Consider the following 17,617-nt stretch of genomic DNA (forward strand, 5'->3'; position numbering starts at 1 on the left):
ACATCCGTGGCTGAAATCAGAACAAAAATCAATACTGATCCCACTAATATATATATAACTAATTTTTTTTTGTGCGATATAGGTAATTCAGTTGTGTCTAAAATTTAGAATAGCTTATCTAATGAGAAAGAAGAATGTTGTGCGATTAGTTTTTGTGGTCTTATGAAAGTTCCTTTTCTGAATAAATGCATACTAAGATACTGAAATGATTGAACAACATCAATTGGCGCGTTATAGATTGATACATCTATGTGCAAAGATCTTCCGTTTTCAAATATCATTGCTTGAGCATTTTCTACGTTTATTTTTAATCCCCATATTTTACAATATGTTTCAACATTTTCAAGCATTACTTTTAAACTTTCTTGTGATTTTGTGGATAAAACCATGTCGTCATCATAGAATATAAGCAATAGTTTGATATCGTCCAGGGAAATAATACCAGGCAAGTCAGAGTTTATAAAAAAATTAAGATAATTTACTAGCATAAAAAACATTGCTGATATTGGAGAACTCGGATCGCTCTGTTTGACGCCAGAATAATAGTTGAAAAAGGGAGAAAACTATGACTTGAACTTAACGCACGACTTAACAGAGTTATACATTGCTTTCAGCGCTACAAAAAATGATTACTGCTGTTTTCATTTTAAATAGCAGTTTTTGCCAAAGAAAAGAATGGTCAATGCGGCCAAAAATTACCGATAATCTATAAAAACACATTTTCACTGTGAGTTTTCGATATAATCGAGTGTAGGATAATATACAGTCCTATTTTTGATTTCCCTTTTTGGAATCCAAACTGCTTTTATGTTTATTTTTCATGCTCAGTAATATATTTAAAAGTATTTGAGAGTATATTTTTGCTAGGATGTTAGTAAGTGTGACTCCCCTATATTTTTAGCATCAATAGCATCACCTTTTTTAAATAGTGGGGTTATGTTTCCATTTCCCCATGGCTGGGGGTATTCATGAGTATGAACTATACGGTTGTAAATGGAGTTTTAAGAAAGGAAGTAATACATCAACCGAGCAGTCGATACCCGGAGCTTTATCATTATTTTGATACAATATTGCTTTGTTATTTCAATTTCAGAGATTTCAGCATCTAAAATATGATCACTAGTATTATTATCATTTTTATTTAAGTCGAAATTTTCTTCAGCATCATTTATATCAAAATCAAACATTATTGTTTCAATAAAATGTTGGTTCTCATCCAAGTATTTCTCAAACTGAATAAAATCGTAATCGTTTGCAGTGCGGCTATAACAATCGCCTGTTGTAAATACATGTTATATACTAACTTATTTTGCAATATCTGATTACATAATCCCCAACATATGCTTACATAGCCTTACGCGACATCCAAATCCCGATGATATATTAAATGATTATAATTAAAATGATAATCTTTCATCGCGTATGAGTTATGTGAGCTTGGCTATACACCACAGGTATATAATGATAACTCCTCATTGACGAGGCCTGCAGTCCTTCTCAGGTGTTCGTTGGAATATGTGGACTTACTTTATCACCCTTTTCACAGGTAAGACTTAATAGCTACCCAGCCCACTCTGCCTTACTGTTCTCGTATGTTTAACTTGACATGTAACTACTGTTACTCGGCAATGTTGTTTCTTTCATTTTTTTCCAAAACCATATTTATGTCTTACGTATACTTACTTATATATTATTTTACATGTGAGAATGGTTGGTTGAATTGTTCTTATTCTTTGAAAAAGTAGAACAAATTATAAAATAAATGATAGATTAAGAAAACAGATATACTATTTATGCTAACATTAAACTCTTACTAAACTTGTAACTCGGTATGTTTTCCTTTCGACTCGTTTACAAAACCGCATATATTTATTCCTATTTAATAATTTGGTTAAACGACTTGTTGGATGATTTATTTTCTTAAAGATGTGTAGACATTACTTAAATGGACTAGACACCAGATGGTCCCAAAATCGACATTTGCAGAATTTTATCAAAACAAGCCCAGAGTCGTCAATACCATGTAGTATTCAGCACTTTACATGGTTAAAGGAATATTTTGTCGCTTTCTCAGCTGAGTTTACCAGTTTAAAATAGCGCATATTGGTTTTCCAGTTTATAGTGTGCATATTTAGCACGTGAAAGTCATATCAGTGTGGACATACCACGTGGTTTGTGACGTCACATTTAGTTATAACGTGAAGTAAAATACATCTCGACTCAAAAAGGATTATCGCTGTAAGTGCGTTATTTTTATATCAATTTTTATAAAACCTAGAGGAGGCTAAGCGGAAAAATGTACACTACACTCGGTTACTTAGCGACATGTTGAGTAATTTATAGTTTTTTAAAAAATCGTGGGCAAATCCTGAAAATGGACAAAATATTGTTATTTATGACGAGAAGCAAATTACGTTTCTGGTCCAAAAAGTTGTTTATATATATATTCACCATGTTTGCCTTAAAACGGAAGTCTCGGAATGCATATTCTATCCTCAGGATATATACATACCTACAAATAAGGCATACAGTATATAGAAATATCAAATGTTTGTATTTTGTTATGACGAAAAGCAAAATCTATTTGGTTATGACGAAAAGCAGTTTTTTGGGAACAATTGCCGACCTCTCTCCATCTTGCAATGAGCCCACTTTGAACCTGTTTTGCAATGAGCATCGGTTATGTTTTACAGCAATTAAAAGACATATACATATATGACAACTACATGTCACTGCTAAGTATGTCACTCAATTTATTGATCAGAAAACTTCATGATTCCAACAACACGTTGCATGTTCTTCATAAGCTTGTCTGGTATTTTTTGACAAAAATGGAGTTTATGTGTCGTCGGTAGGTTAGAAGTGCACCTACATGTAGTTCACATTAATTGTGTTTCAATTAAAACCATTAAAACAATTGAATGTAACTTAAACAAACGTTCATTGAAGTAAACGTTGCCATTTCGTCTTTTTTTCATTATCAAACTTGATTAAATGCATATTCATAGACATATGTTAAAGTGGATACTTCAGTGATAAACCTCGATGTCGAACAACTGAAGCAAAACCATGTTTATCTGCACAATAAAGAGGGTCAATGATTTATTCAAACAAAATGTTTTCTTTTTTCAGAATGATGCGGCCTCCCCTTGCCATGGGGAAATGCAGCAGGCGAGCAAAGAAAAAACAAGGGGGAGGACGTAATTTCGTTTCATGCAAACATTAAGTGAGAAAAATGTTTCATGGCAAACAAAATGGCGGATTTAGAATGAAAAGTACTGATTCAGGTACTAAATTTTGCCTGGTAAGTGGACTTTTTCTTAAAATTTTGAAAAATGCATGCGTCCAGTATGTGGCGAAAAACATATTCTTCGATCGACATCTTAGTTATGTATCATAGCTTTAAAGATAAAACTGTTATTGAAAAGATTGTGGCTTAGGAGGCAATGTTTACAAATAAACATGTGATTTTATCTACAATGTTTCGTATTTTCTCGGCAAATATGGCATATCGATGCATGTTGTAACTGTGCTTGCATGTATATATTCCTATTTTCAAAACTTCATGGTTATTGCTCGACTGTACACGTTTCCTGGCCGATATTTTGTTCCTTAACCCCCCATTTTGTTTATTGCAAGCACATTTTGGTTAAATGTAAACAATCTTCTTCACAATTGTTTAGCTTTGAGAGGATACATTTTTAGTTCTGAGAATCGCTAATGATCACTCTTTCAGTTTTGTATGTGATGTGTATCATAATTTTAAGTCAATGACTTTTTTAACTTTAGGAACGAACTTGAGCCCAGAAAAGTGTATCCATCGAAATACCACGTGAACAGAAGCATGAAAAATTAATTTCACGTGATTGTGAGAAAAAGTGCAGTGAGTCGCGGAGAGTGAAATAATGGAAATTCAGTCAGTACAAGGGTTCACGGGTATGTGACAATTAAAATAAATGCTGAAAGCAACGAATTAGATGAAGACATAGGACTACAAGCTGCTTCGCCAGAAAATACTCAAGAAACTGACACATTGGAAAACCTTCGTGCCACAATAGAGCGTTTAAAGGCCTTGTTTAAGTCATCTATAAGTGACATCCCCCATCCGTGTATAGTAAACAACTTCTGTGTTTTGATCTGTATCTGTGTTGCTGTCTGCTGTCTATCAGTTGTCAGATCTGAGTGACCTAGATGTTTTATTATAGAAATGAACAAATGATCTTGTCTTATAGTTGTTGTTGTTTTTTACGTTTTCAAATTATAATACAACTATAATTATTATTATTATTACAAAGCTTTAGAATAAGAGTAATGTTATATTCTATACATGTATATAAAAGCCCATTAATATGATTTAACCATGATGCTTCACAATTTGGATATTAAAATGGTGACCATGTATTTAAAGTGGATTGAAATATATCAGTTATATAACTATTAAAAACGTATAACTCTTATTTGCTTATTATTTATATCCCATCGGTCAAATTAATAAATACATTGGATATACAAATTATACAAAAATTGATTATGTATTAGTGAGACAATGAGACTATCTACGCTAAAAGTGTCAGCTCTAAATGCCCCTGTGTCAATAAACACAACACACAGGAAATTGTCCCCTTCTGTGACCCAGTGCAATAAACAAGGGATGCACAGCAGGGAATGAACATGCCAAACAAGTCCGATAGAAATCTTTCGTCTCCTCAGAATAATGCATGGCGGGGGTGTTTTCCGAATCATATCATTTTAATGTGTCTTCAAATATCTTGTAGAAAATTGACTTCATTGAATACTTTCCATATTTTATCAGGGGCGTTTAACGCGCATATGTTTATGTGGTATTTCGAGGGCTAATCGTGTGCTTTTTGGTGTTCTGTTACGAGTTAAAGACGTTAAACATTTATTTTTGTACACTGAGAATCTTACTACTTTGGGAGTTGTAATCACAGAAGCGAGTTTTTTTCATCGGCGACAGGCTAGCATTTTATGTTCTTGTATTGACGGATTTCTTTGCCACTGCGGTCTTGTGTGATTTTCTGTATAACGTGAGGATCGTTCGCCTTCTAAATCAGGCCATGGTGAAGTTCCTGAAGTGAAAAAGTCGTTGACTTCAAATTATGATACACATCACATACCAAACTGAAAGACTCGTGATCATTAGCGATTCTCAGAACTAAAAACGTATCCTCTCAAGGCTAAACAATTGTGCAGAAGTTTGTTTACATTTAACCAAAATGTGGATAGTGTGCATGCAATAAACAATATGGGGGGTTAATGAACAGTCGAGCAATAACCATCAAGTTTTGAAAATAGGAATATATACATGCAAGCACAGTTACAACATGCATCGATATGCCATATTTGCCGAGAAAATACGAAAAATTGTGGATAAAATCAACACGTTTATTTGTAAACATTGCCTCTCAAGCCACAATCTTTTCAATAACTTTTTTTATCTTTAAATATGTTTTTCGCCACATACTGGACGCATACATTTTTCAAAATTTTAAGAAAAAGTCCACTTACCAGGCAAAAGTTAGTACCTGAATCAGTACCTTTCATACTAAATCCGCCATTTTGTTTGCCATGAAACATTTTTCTCACTTAATGTTTGCATGAAACGAAATTAGGTCCTCCCCCTTGTTTTTTCTTTGCTCGCCTGCTGCATTTCCACATGGCAAGGGGAGGCCGCATCATTCTGAAAAAAGAAAACATTTTGTTTGAATAAATCATTGACCCTCTTTATTGTGCAGATAAACATGGTTTTGCTTCAGTTGTTCGACATCGAGGTTTATCACTGAAGTATCCACTTTAACATATGTCTATGAATATGCATTTAATCAAGTTTGATAATGAAAAAAAGACGAAATGGCAACGTTTACTTCAATGAACGTTTGTTTAAGTTACATTCAATTGTTTTAATGGTTTTAATTGAAACACAATTAATGTGAACTACATGTAGGTGCACTTCTAACCTACCGACGACACATAAACTCCATTTTTGTCAAAAAATACCAGACAAGCTTATGAAGAACATGCAACGTGTTGTTGGAATCATGAAGTTTTCTGATCAATAAATTGAGTGACATACTTAGCAGTGACATGTAGTTGTCATATATGTATATGTCTTTTAATTGCTGTAAAACATAACCGATGCTCATTGCAAAACAGGTTCAAAGTGGGCTCATTGCAAGATGGAGAGAGGTCGGCAATTGTTCCCAAAAAACTGCTTTTCGTCATAACCAAATAGATTTTGCTTTTCGTCATAACAAAATACAAACATTTGATATTTCTATATACTGTATGCCTTATTTGTAGGTATGTATATATCCTGAGGATAGAATATGCATTCCGAGACTTCCGTTTTAAGGCAAACATGGTGAATATATATATAAACAACTTTTTGGACCAGAAACGTAATTTGCTTCTCGTCATAACAAACAATATTTTGTCCATTTTCAGGATTTGCCCACGATTTTTAAAAAAACTATAAATTACTCAACATGTCGCTAAGTAACCGAGTGTAGTGTACATTTTTCCGCTTAGCCTCCGCTAGGTTTTATAAAAATTGATATAAAAATAACGCACTTACAGCGATAATCCTTTTTGAGTCGAGCGGTATTTTACTTCACGTTATAACTAAATGTGACGTCACAAACCACGTGGTATGTCCACACTGCATATACAGCCGTTCTTTTAATTTACTGGTGGCAGACAGACCCAGTTGAATTGGAATTGGAAAAACAAACACGCAATAACTGCGAAAGATACATGTGTCGTAATTTAAGCAATGTGATACATCAGTGAGTGAGATTAAATGCGTTGTACATGCTGTCAACTTTATATAAGTTTAAAAAAACAACATGTTTTCTTGCAATTGAATCATCTGGTGTCTAGTCCCTTTAATATTGACAATGTATATTTGCATTAAAGTTCTGTTTCGAATATAGCTATGGTGAAACAACAATGTACTGCTCTTAGGATGCAAAAGCATCTGAAATAAGTATGTTCTGTAAACCAACCTGGACTAACAATTTTAAGGGAAATTGTAACGATTATAGTTATTAATATACATTTACTACCCATTGAACATTTTAGATTATAAGGAAGTATTACTTGTGTGATTCAATATTAAATTGCATACATACATGCATAATTTAGGCTGATATGGCTTAAAATATTCGCTTAATTTAAATATTCGTGTTTGCTTAAAGTGCAAAAAACAGTGTATCATGTTACCTTGATTTATAGCCGTTGAGCATCATTGTCTTTAAAACAATTTTATACAAACACAATTAACCCCAGCAAAATAGTTTATATGCAATTGCATATAATTAGTCTTAAATGTATTTTCATTTCAATCAAAACTATTAATGATGCACTCTTACTCAAAGATAAGAGGACGAATAAATATCGAAAACAATGGTTCTTAGGAAGGAAAGCGTGCTTAATTTCAAAGAAAGGTGCATTAAAACACGATATCTCTACCTTATAAGACGATTGTTGATGATGTAAATCTTTTAGCACTCACCCATCATTTAATACGTGTTCGTTTTCAGCTATTTAATACACGATTACAATCTTGTTATCAGTAATTAATAATTTCCATAAATGCATTATTAAGTAAAAAGTTAAAGGTTTATCACCCAATAATTATGTTTGTTATACATGTGCATGTATTAATTTTCAATACGAGTGTCACTTTAAGAACTGTTAATTGAGAAATCACCATACTAAACAACGAGAGTTGAAAGCTAAAGCAATCATGTGTGCGTCTTTTTCATGTCTCATTTAAACGATGATAATTTAATGTACTGCCACATAAATAATAATTCAAGCAAAGAAGTAAGGTTCAAGTCATCCACACTGCACAATACACTGTATTAGCACGTTTTATGCAAAAATATTACGTTACATTATTCATAATAAATCGTTATATGCATAGTCAGTGTTTTTTAAAGAGGTTAAAATTTTAAAGAGGTTAAAAAAGAGAAATATTTAAGCTGTAGGGGAAGTGTGACAAGTAATTGTCCTGGAACATTAAATAATTATACAAAGTTAAGTCATTTTGGATCACCAGGGGCATGTGAGGTGATCTATACACTAGCAGGTATATAACAATGGCTCACCAGGGGCATGTGAGGTGGTCTATACAACAGCAGGTATATAACAATGGCTCACCAGGGGCATGTGAGCTGGTATATACAACAGCAGGTATATAACAATGGCTCACCAGGGGCATGTGAGCTGGTCTATACAACAGCAGGTATATAACAATGGCTCACCAGGGGCATGTGAGCTGGTCTATACAACAGCAGGTATATAACAATGGCTCACCAGGGGCATGTGAGCTGGTCTATACAACAGGTATATAACAATGGCTCACCAGGGGCATGTGAGCTGGTCTATACAACAGCAGGTATATAACAATGGCTCACCAGGGGAATGTGAGGTGGTCTATACAACAGCAGGTATATAACAATGGCTCACCAGGGGCATGTGAGCTGGTCTATACAACAGCAGGTATATAACAATGGCTCACCAGGGAAATGCAAGCTGGTCTATACAACAACAGGTATATAACAATGGCTCACCAGGGAAATGCAAGCTGGTTAATACACCACCAGGTAAATAACAATGGCTCACCAGGGGAATGTGAGTTGGTATAAACACTAGCAGGTATATAACAATGGCTCACCAGGGGAATGTGAGTTGGTATATACACTAGCAGGTATATAACAATGGCTCACCAGGGGCATGTGAGGTGGTCTATACAACAGCAGGTATATAACAATGGCTCACCAGGGGCATGTGAGCTGGTCTATACAACAGCAGGTATATAACAATGGCTCACCAGGGGCATGTGAGCTGGTCTATACAAACGCAGGTATATAACAATGGCTCACCAGGGGCATGTAAGCTGGTATATAAAACAGCAGGTATATAACAATGGCTCACCAGGCGCATGTGAGGTGGTATATACACTAGCAGGTATATAACAATGGCTCACCAGGCGCATGTGAGGTGGTATATACACTAGCAGGTATATAACAATGGCTCACCAGGGGAATGTGAGTTGGTATATACACTAGCAGGTATATAACAATGGGTCACTGGGGCATGTGAGTTGGTATATACACTAGCAGGTATATAACAATGGCTCACCAGGGGCATGTGAGTTGGTATATACAACAGCAGGTATATAACAATGGCTCACCAGGCGCATGTGAGGTGGTATATACACTAGCAGGTATATAACAATGGCTCACCAGGGGCATGTGAGCTGGTCTATACAACAGCAGGTATATAACAATGGCTCACCAGGGGCATGTGAGCTGGTCTATACAACAGCAGGTATATAACAATGGCTCACCAGGGGCATGTGAGCTGGTCTATACAACAGCAGGTATATAACAATGGCTCACCAGGGGCATGTGAGCTGGTCTATACAACAGCAGGTATATAACAATGGCTCACCAGGGGAATGTGAGGTGGTCTATACAACAGCAGGTATATAACAATGGCTCACCAGGGGCATGTGAGCTGGTCTATACAACAGCAGGTATATAACAATGGCTCACCAGGGAAATGCAAGCTGGTCTATACAACAACAGGTATATAACAATGGCTCACCAGGGAAATGCAAGCTGGTTAATACACCACCAGGTAAATAACAATGGCTCACCAGGGGAATGTGAGTTGGTATAAACACTAGCAGGTATATAACAATGGCTCACCAGGGGAATGTGAGTTGGTATATACACTAGCAGGTATATAACAATGGCTCACCAGGGGCATGTGAGGTGGTCTATACAACAGCAGGTATATAACAATGGCTCACCAGGGGCATGTGAGCTGGTCTATACAACAGCAGGTATATAACAATGGCTCACCAGGGGCATGTGAGCTGGTCTATACAAACGCAGGTATATAACAATGGCTCACCAGGGGCATGTGAGCTGGTATATAAAACAGCAGGTATATAACAATGGCTCACCAGGCGCATGTGAGGTGGTATATACACTAGCAGGTATATAACAATGGCTCACCAGGCGCATGTGAGGTGGTATATACACTAGCAGGTATATAACAATGGCTCACCAGGGGAATGTGAGTTGGTATATACACTAGCAGGTATATAACAATGGGTCACTGGGGCATGTGAGTTCGTATATACACTAGCAGGTATATAACAATGGCTCACCAGGGGCATGTGAGTTGGTATATACAACAGCAGGTATATAACAATGGCTCACCAGGCGCATGTGAGGTGGTATATACACTAGCAGGTATATAACAATGGCTCACCAGGCGCATGTGAGGTGGTATATACACTAGCAGGTATATAACAATGGCTCACCAGGGGCATGTGAGTTGGTATATACACTAGCAGGTATATAACAATGGCTCACAAGGCGCATGTGAGTTGGTATATACACTAGCATGTATATAACAATGGCTCACCAGGGGCATGTGAGTTGGTATATACACTACCATGTATATAACAATGGCTCACCAGGGGCATGTGAGCTTGTATATACAAGAAGAAGGTATATAACAATGGGTCACTGGGGAATGTGAGTTGGGATATACAACAGCAGGTATATAACAATGGCTCACCAGGGGCATGTGAGCTGGTCTATACAACAGCAGGTATATAAAAATGGCTCACCAGGGAAATGCAAGCTGGTTTATACACCACCAGGTAAATAACAATTGCTCACCAGGGGAATGTGAGTTGGTATATACAACAGCAGGTATATAACAATTGCTCACCAGGGGAATGTGAGTTGGTATATACAAAAGCAGGTATATAACAATGGCTCACCAGGGGGAAGTGAGTTGGTATATACAGAAGCAGGTATATAACAATGGCTCACCAGGGGAATGTGAGTTGGTATATACAACAAAAGGTATATAACAATGGCTCACCAGGGGGATGTGAGCTGGTATATACACTAGCAGGTATATAACAATGGCTCACCAGGGGCATGTGAGCTGGTCTATACAACAGCAGGTATATAACAATGGCTCACCAGGGAAATGCAAGCTGGTTTATACACCACCAGGTAAATAACAATGGCTCACCAGTGGAATGTGAGTTGGTATATACACTAGCAGGTATATAACAATGGCTCACCAGGGGAATGTGAGTTGGTATATACAACAGCAGGGATATAACAATGGCTCACCAGAGGAATGTGAGTTGGTATATACAACAGCAGGTATATAACAATGGCTCACCAGGGGGATGTGAGTTGGTATATACACTAGCAGGTATATAACAATGGCTCACCAGGGGAATGTGAGTTGGTATATACAACAGCAGGTATATAACAATGGCTCACCAGGGGGAAGTGAGTTGGTATATACAACAGCAGGCATATAACAATGGCTCACCAGGGGCATGTAAGCTGGTATATACACTAGCAGGTATATAACAATGGCTCACCAGGGGCATGTGAGCTGGTATATACACTAGCAGGTATATAACAATGGCACACCAGGGGCATGGGAGCTGGTATATACAACAGCAGGTATATAACAATGGCTCACCAGGGGGATGTGAGCTGGTATATACACTAGCAGGTATATAACAATGGCACACCAGTGGAATGTGAGTTGGAATATACAACAGCAGGTATATAACAATGGCTCACCAGGGGGATGTGAGCTGGTCTATACAACAGCAGGTATATAACAATGGCACACCAGTGGAATGTGAGTTGGGATATACAACAGCAGGTATATAACAATGGCACACCAGTGGAATGTGAGTTGGTATATACACTAGCAGGTATATAACAATGGCACACCAGGGGAATGTGAGTTGGTATATACACTAGCAGGTATATAAAAATGGAACACCAGTGGAATGTGAGTTGGGATATACAACAGCAGGTATATAACAATGGCACACCAGTGGAATGTGAGTTGGGATATACAACAGCAGGTATATAACAATGACACACCAGGGGAATGTGGGTTGGTATATACACTAGCAGGTATATAACAATGGCACACCAGTGGAATGTGAGTTGGGATATACAACAGCAGGTATATAACATTGGCACACCAGGGGGATGTGAGCTGGTATATACACTAGCAGGTATATAACAATGGCACACCAGTGGAATGTGAGTTGGGATATACAACAGCAGGTATATAACAATGGCACACCAGTGGAATGTGAGTTGGGATATACAACAGCAGGTATATAACAATGGCACACCAGGGGAATGTGAGTTGGTATATACACTAGCAGGTATATAACAATGGCACACCAGTGGAATGTGAGCTGGTATATACACTAGCAGGTATATAACAATGGCACACCAGTGGAATGTGTGTTGGGATATACAACAGCAGGTATATAACAATGGCTCATCAGGGGCATGTGAGCTGGTATATACACTAGCAGGTATATAACAATGGCTCACCAGGGGCATGTGAGCTGGTATATACAACAGCAGATATATAACAATGGCTCACCAGGGGGATGTGAGCTGGTATATACACTAGCAGGTATATAACAATGGCACACCAGTGGAATGTGAGTTGGGATATACAACAGCAGGTATATAACAATGGCACACCAGTGGAATGTGAGTTGGGATATACAACAGCAGGTATATAACAATGGCACACCAGGGGAATGTGAGTTGGTATATACACTAGCAGGTATATAACAATGGCACACCAGTGGAATGTAAGTTGGGATATACAACAGCAGGTATATAACAATGGCACACCAGGGGGATGTGAGCTGGTATATACACTAGCAGGTATATAACAATGGCACACCAGTGGAATGTGAGTTGCGATATACAACAGCAGGTATATAACAATGGCACACCAGTGGAATGTGAGTTGGGATATACAACAGCAGGTATATAACAATGGCACACCAGGGGAATGTGAGTTGGTATATACACTAGCAGGTATATAACAATGGCACACCAGTGGAATGTGAGCTGGTATATACACTAGCAGGTATATAACAATGGCACACCAGTGGAATGTGTGTTGGGATATACAACAGCAGGTATATAACAATGGCTCACCAGGGGCATGTGAGCTGGTATATACACTAGCAGGTATATAACAATGGCTCACCAGGGGCATGTGAGCTGGTATATACACTAGCAGGTATATAACAATGGCACACCAGGGGAATGTGAGTTGGTATATACACTAGCAGGTATATAGCAATGGCTCACCAGGGGCATGTGAGCTGGTATATACACTATTAGGTATATAACAATGGCACACCAGGGGAATGTGAGTTGGTATATACACTAGCAGGTATATAACAATGGCACACCAGGGAAATGTGAGTTGGTATATACACTAGCAGGTATATAACAATGGCTCACCAGGGGCATGTGAGCTGGTATATACACTAGCAGGTATATAACAATGGCACACCAGGGGAATGTGAGTTGGTATATACACTAGCAGGTATATAACAATGGCTCACCAGGGGCATGTGAGCTGGTATATACACTAGCAGGTATATAACAATGGCTCACCAGGGGGATGTGAGCTGGTATATACACTAGCAGGTATATAACAATGGCACACCAGTGGAATGTGAGTTGGGATATACAACAGCAGGTATATAACAATGGCTCACCAGGGGGATGTGAGCTGGTCTATACAACAGCAGGTATATAACAATGGCACACCAGTGGAATGTGAGTTGGGATATACAACAGCAGGTATATAACAATGGCACACCAGTGGAATGTGAGTTGGTATATACACTAGCAGGTATATAACAATGGCACACCAGGGGAATGTGAGTTGGGATATACAACAGCAGGTATATAACAATGGCACACCAGTGGAATGTGAGTTGGGATATACAACATCAGGTATATAACAATGGCACACCAGTGGAATGTGAGTTGGTATATACACTAGCAGGTATATAACAATGGCACACCAGGGGAATGTGAGTTGGGATATACACTAGCATGTATATAACAATGGCACACCAGTGGAATGTGAGTTGGGATATACAACAGCAGGTATATAACAATGGCACACCAGTGGAATGTGAGTTGGGATATACAACAGCAGGTATATAACAATGGCACACCAGGGGAATGTGAGTTGGTATATACACTAGTAGGTATATAACAATGGCACACCAGTGGAATGTGAGTTGGGATATACAACAGCAGGTATATAACAATGGCACACCAGGGGGATGTGAGTTGGTATATACACTAGCAGGTATATAACAATGGCACACCAGTTGAATGTGAGTTGGGATATACAACAGCAGGTATATAACAATGGCACACCAGTGGAATGTGAGTTGGGATATACAACAGCAGGTATATAACAATGGCACACCAGGGGAATGTGAGTTGGTATATACACTAGCAGGTATATAACAATGGCACACCAGTGGAATGTGAGCTGGTATATACACTAGCTGGTATATAACAATGGCACACCAGTGGAATGTGTGTTGGGATATACAACAGCAGGTATATACCAATGGCTCACCAGGGGCATGTGAGCTGGTATATACACTAGCAGGTATATAACAATGGCTCAACAGGGGCATGTGAGCTGGTATATACACTAGCAGGTATATAACAATGGCACACCAGGGGAATGTGAGTTGGTATATACACTAGCAGGTATATAACAATGGCTCACCAGGGGCATGTGAGCTGGTATATACACTAGCAGGTATATAACAATGGCACACCAGGGGAATGTGAGTTGGTATATACACTAGCAGGTATATAACAATGGCTCACCAGGGGCATGTGAGCTGGTATATACACTAGCAGGTATATAACAATGGCTCACCAGGGGAATGTGAGTTGGTATATACACTAGCAGGTATATAACAATGGCTCACCAGGGGCATGTGAGCTGGTATATACACTACCAGGTACATAACAATGGCTCACCAGGGGGATGTAAGCTGGGCTATACACTATTAGGTATAAAACAATGGCTCACCAGTAGTGTGCGAGCTTGGATATACACTACTAGGTACATAACAATGGGTCACCAGGGGAATGTGAGCTGGGCTATACACTATTAGGTATATAACAATGGCTCACCAGGGGTTTGTGAGCTTGGATATACACTATCAGGTACATAATAATGGTTCACCAGGGGAATGTGAGTTGGAATATACATCAGCAGGTATATAACAATGGCAAACCAGGGGAATGTGAGCTGGGATATACACTACTAGGTATATAACAATGGCTCACCAGGGGGATGTGAGCTGGGCTATACACTACCAGGTATATAACAATGGCTCACCAGGGGAATGTGAGCTGGGCTATACACTGCAAGGTATATAACAATGGCTCACCAGGGGGGGGGGGAGGGGGAGCTGGGATATACACTAGGAGGTATATAACAATGGCTCACCAGAGGAATGTGAGCTGGGATATACACTAGGAGGTAAATAACAATGGCTCACCAGAGGAATGTCAGCTGGGATATACACTAGGAGGTATATAACAATGGCTCACCAGAGGAATGTGAGCTGGGATATACACTAGGAGGTATATAACAATGGCTCACCAGAGGAATGTGAGCTGGGATATACACTAGGAGGTATATAAAAATGGCTCACCAGGAAAATTTGAGCCTGGCTATACACTAGCAGGTATATAAAAATGGCTCACCAGGGAAATTTGAGCCTGGCTATACACCAGCAGGTATATTACAATGGCTCAACAGGGGGATGTGAGCTGGGCTATACACAACAAGGTAAATAACAATGGCTCACCAGGGGGATGTGAGCTGGGATATACACCAGCAGGTATATAGCAATAGCTCACCAGGGGAATGTGAGCTGGACTATACACAACAAGGAAAATAACAATGGCTCACCAGGGGGATGTGAGTCTGGCTATACACTACCAGGTATATAACAATGGCTCACCAGGGGATATACACCAGCAGGTATATAACAATGGCTCAACAGGGGGATGTGAGCTGGGCTATACACAACAAGGTAAATAACAATGGCTCACCAGGGGGATGTGAGCTGGGATATACACCAGCAGGTATATAACAATAGCTCACCAGGGGAATGTGAGCTGGGCTATACACAACAAGGTAAATAACAATAACTCACCAGGGGGATGTGAGCCTGGCTATACACTACCAGGTATATAACAATGGCTTACCAGGGGATATACACCAGCAGGTATATAACAATGGCTCAACAGGGGGATGTGAGCAGGGCTATACACAACAAGGTAAATAACAATGGCTCACAAGAGGAATGTGAGCTGGGATATACACTAGCATGTATATAACAATGGCTCACCAGGGAAATGTGAGCTGGTATATACACTAGCAGGTATATAACAATGGCTCACCAGCGGCATGTGAGCTGGGATATACACTAGCAGGTACATAACAATAGCTCACCAGGGGCATGTGAGTTGGGATATACACTACCAGGTACATAACAATGGCTCACCAGGGGCATGTGAGCTGGGATATACACTAGCAGGTACATAACAATAGCTCACCAGGGGCATGTGAGTTGGGATATACACTACCAGGTACATAACAATGGCTCACCAGCGGCATGTGAGCTGGGATATACACTAGCAGGTACATAACAATAGCTCATTAGGGGCATGTGAGCTGGGATATACACTAGCAGGTACATAACAATGGCTCACCAGGGGGATGTGAGTTGGGATATACACTACCAGGTATATAACAATTGCTCGCCAGGGGCATGTGAGCTGGGCTATACACTACCAGGTATATAACAATTGCTCGCCAGGGGCATGTGAGCTGGGCTATACACTACCAGGTATATAACAATGGATCACCAGGGGCATGTGAGCTGGGCTATACACTACCATGTATATAACAATGGATCACCAGGGGCATGTGAGTTGGGATATACACTACCAGGTACATAACAATGGTTCACCAGGGGTGTGTGAGCTGGGATATACACTACCAGGTATATAACAATGGCTGACCAGGTGCATGTGAGCTGGGCTATACACTACCATGTATATAACAATTGCTCGCCAGAGGCATGTGAGTTGGGATATACACTAGCAGGTATATAACAATTGCTCACCAGGGGCATGTGAGTTGGGATATACACTAGCAGGTATGTAACAATTGCTCGCCAGGGGCATGTGAGTTGGGATATACACTACCAGGTATATAACAATTGCTCACCAGGGGCATGTGAGCTGGGCTATACACTACCAGGTATATAACAATTGCTCACCAGGGGCATGTGAGCTGGGCTATACACTACCACGTATATAACAATGGATCACCAGGGGCATGTGAGTTGGGATATACACTACCAGGTACATAACAATGGCTCACCAGGGGAATGTGAGTTGGGATATACACTACCAGGTATATAACAATGGCTCACCAGGGGCATGTGAGCTGGGCTATACACTACCAGGTATATAACAATGGCTCACCAGGGGGATGTGAGTTGGGATATACACTACCAGGTACATAACAATGGCTCACTAGGGGTGTTTGAGTTGGGATATACACCAACAAGTACATAACAACGGCTCACCAGGGGTGTGTGAGTTGGGATATACACTACCAGGTATATAACAAT

At 39.2% G+C, this 17,617-nt stretch overlaps 1 protein-coding gene across 1 annotated transcript in view; it reads left to right on the forward strand.

Moving 5' to 3' along the window:
- The first annotated feature begins 1,405 nt into the window (after positions 1-1,405).
- Positions 1,406-17,617, forward strand: part of LOC128236533 (xaa-Pro aminopeptidase 1-like) — an 85,666-nt gene continuing 69,454 nt past the window's right edge. The window contains exon 1 of the mRNA XM_052951446.1: positions 1,406-1,546. Within this exon, the coding sequence (XP_052807406.1) occupies positions 1,516-1,546 (31 nt within the window). The 5' untranslated portion in view covers positions 1,406-1,515. The remainder of the gene's footprint in view (positions 1,547-17,617) is intronic.

Source organism: Mya arenaria, chromosome 6 (assembly GCF_026914265.1).
Source record: "Mya arenaria isolate MELC-2E11 chromosome 6, ASM2691426v1".
Taxonomy (NCBI): Eukaryota; Metazoa; Mollusca; class Bivalvia; order Myida; family Myidae; genus Mya; species Mya arenaria.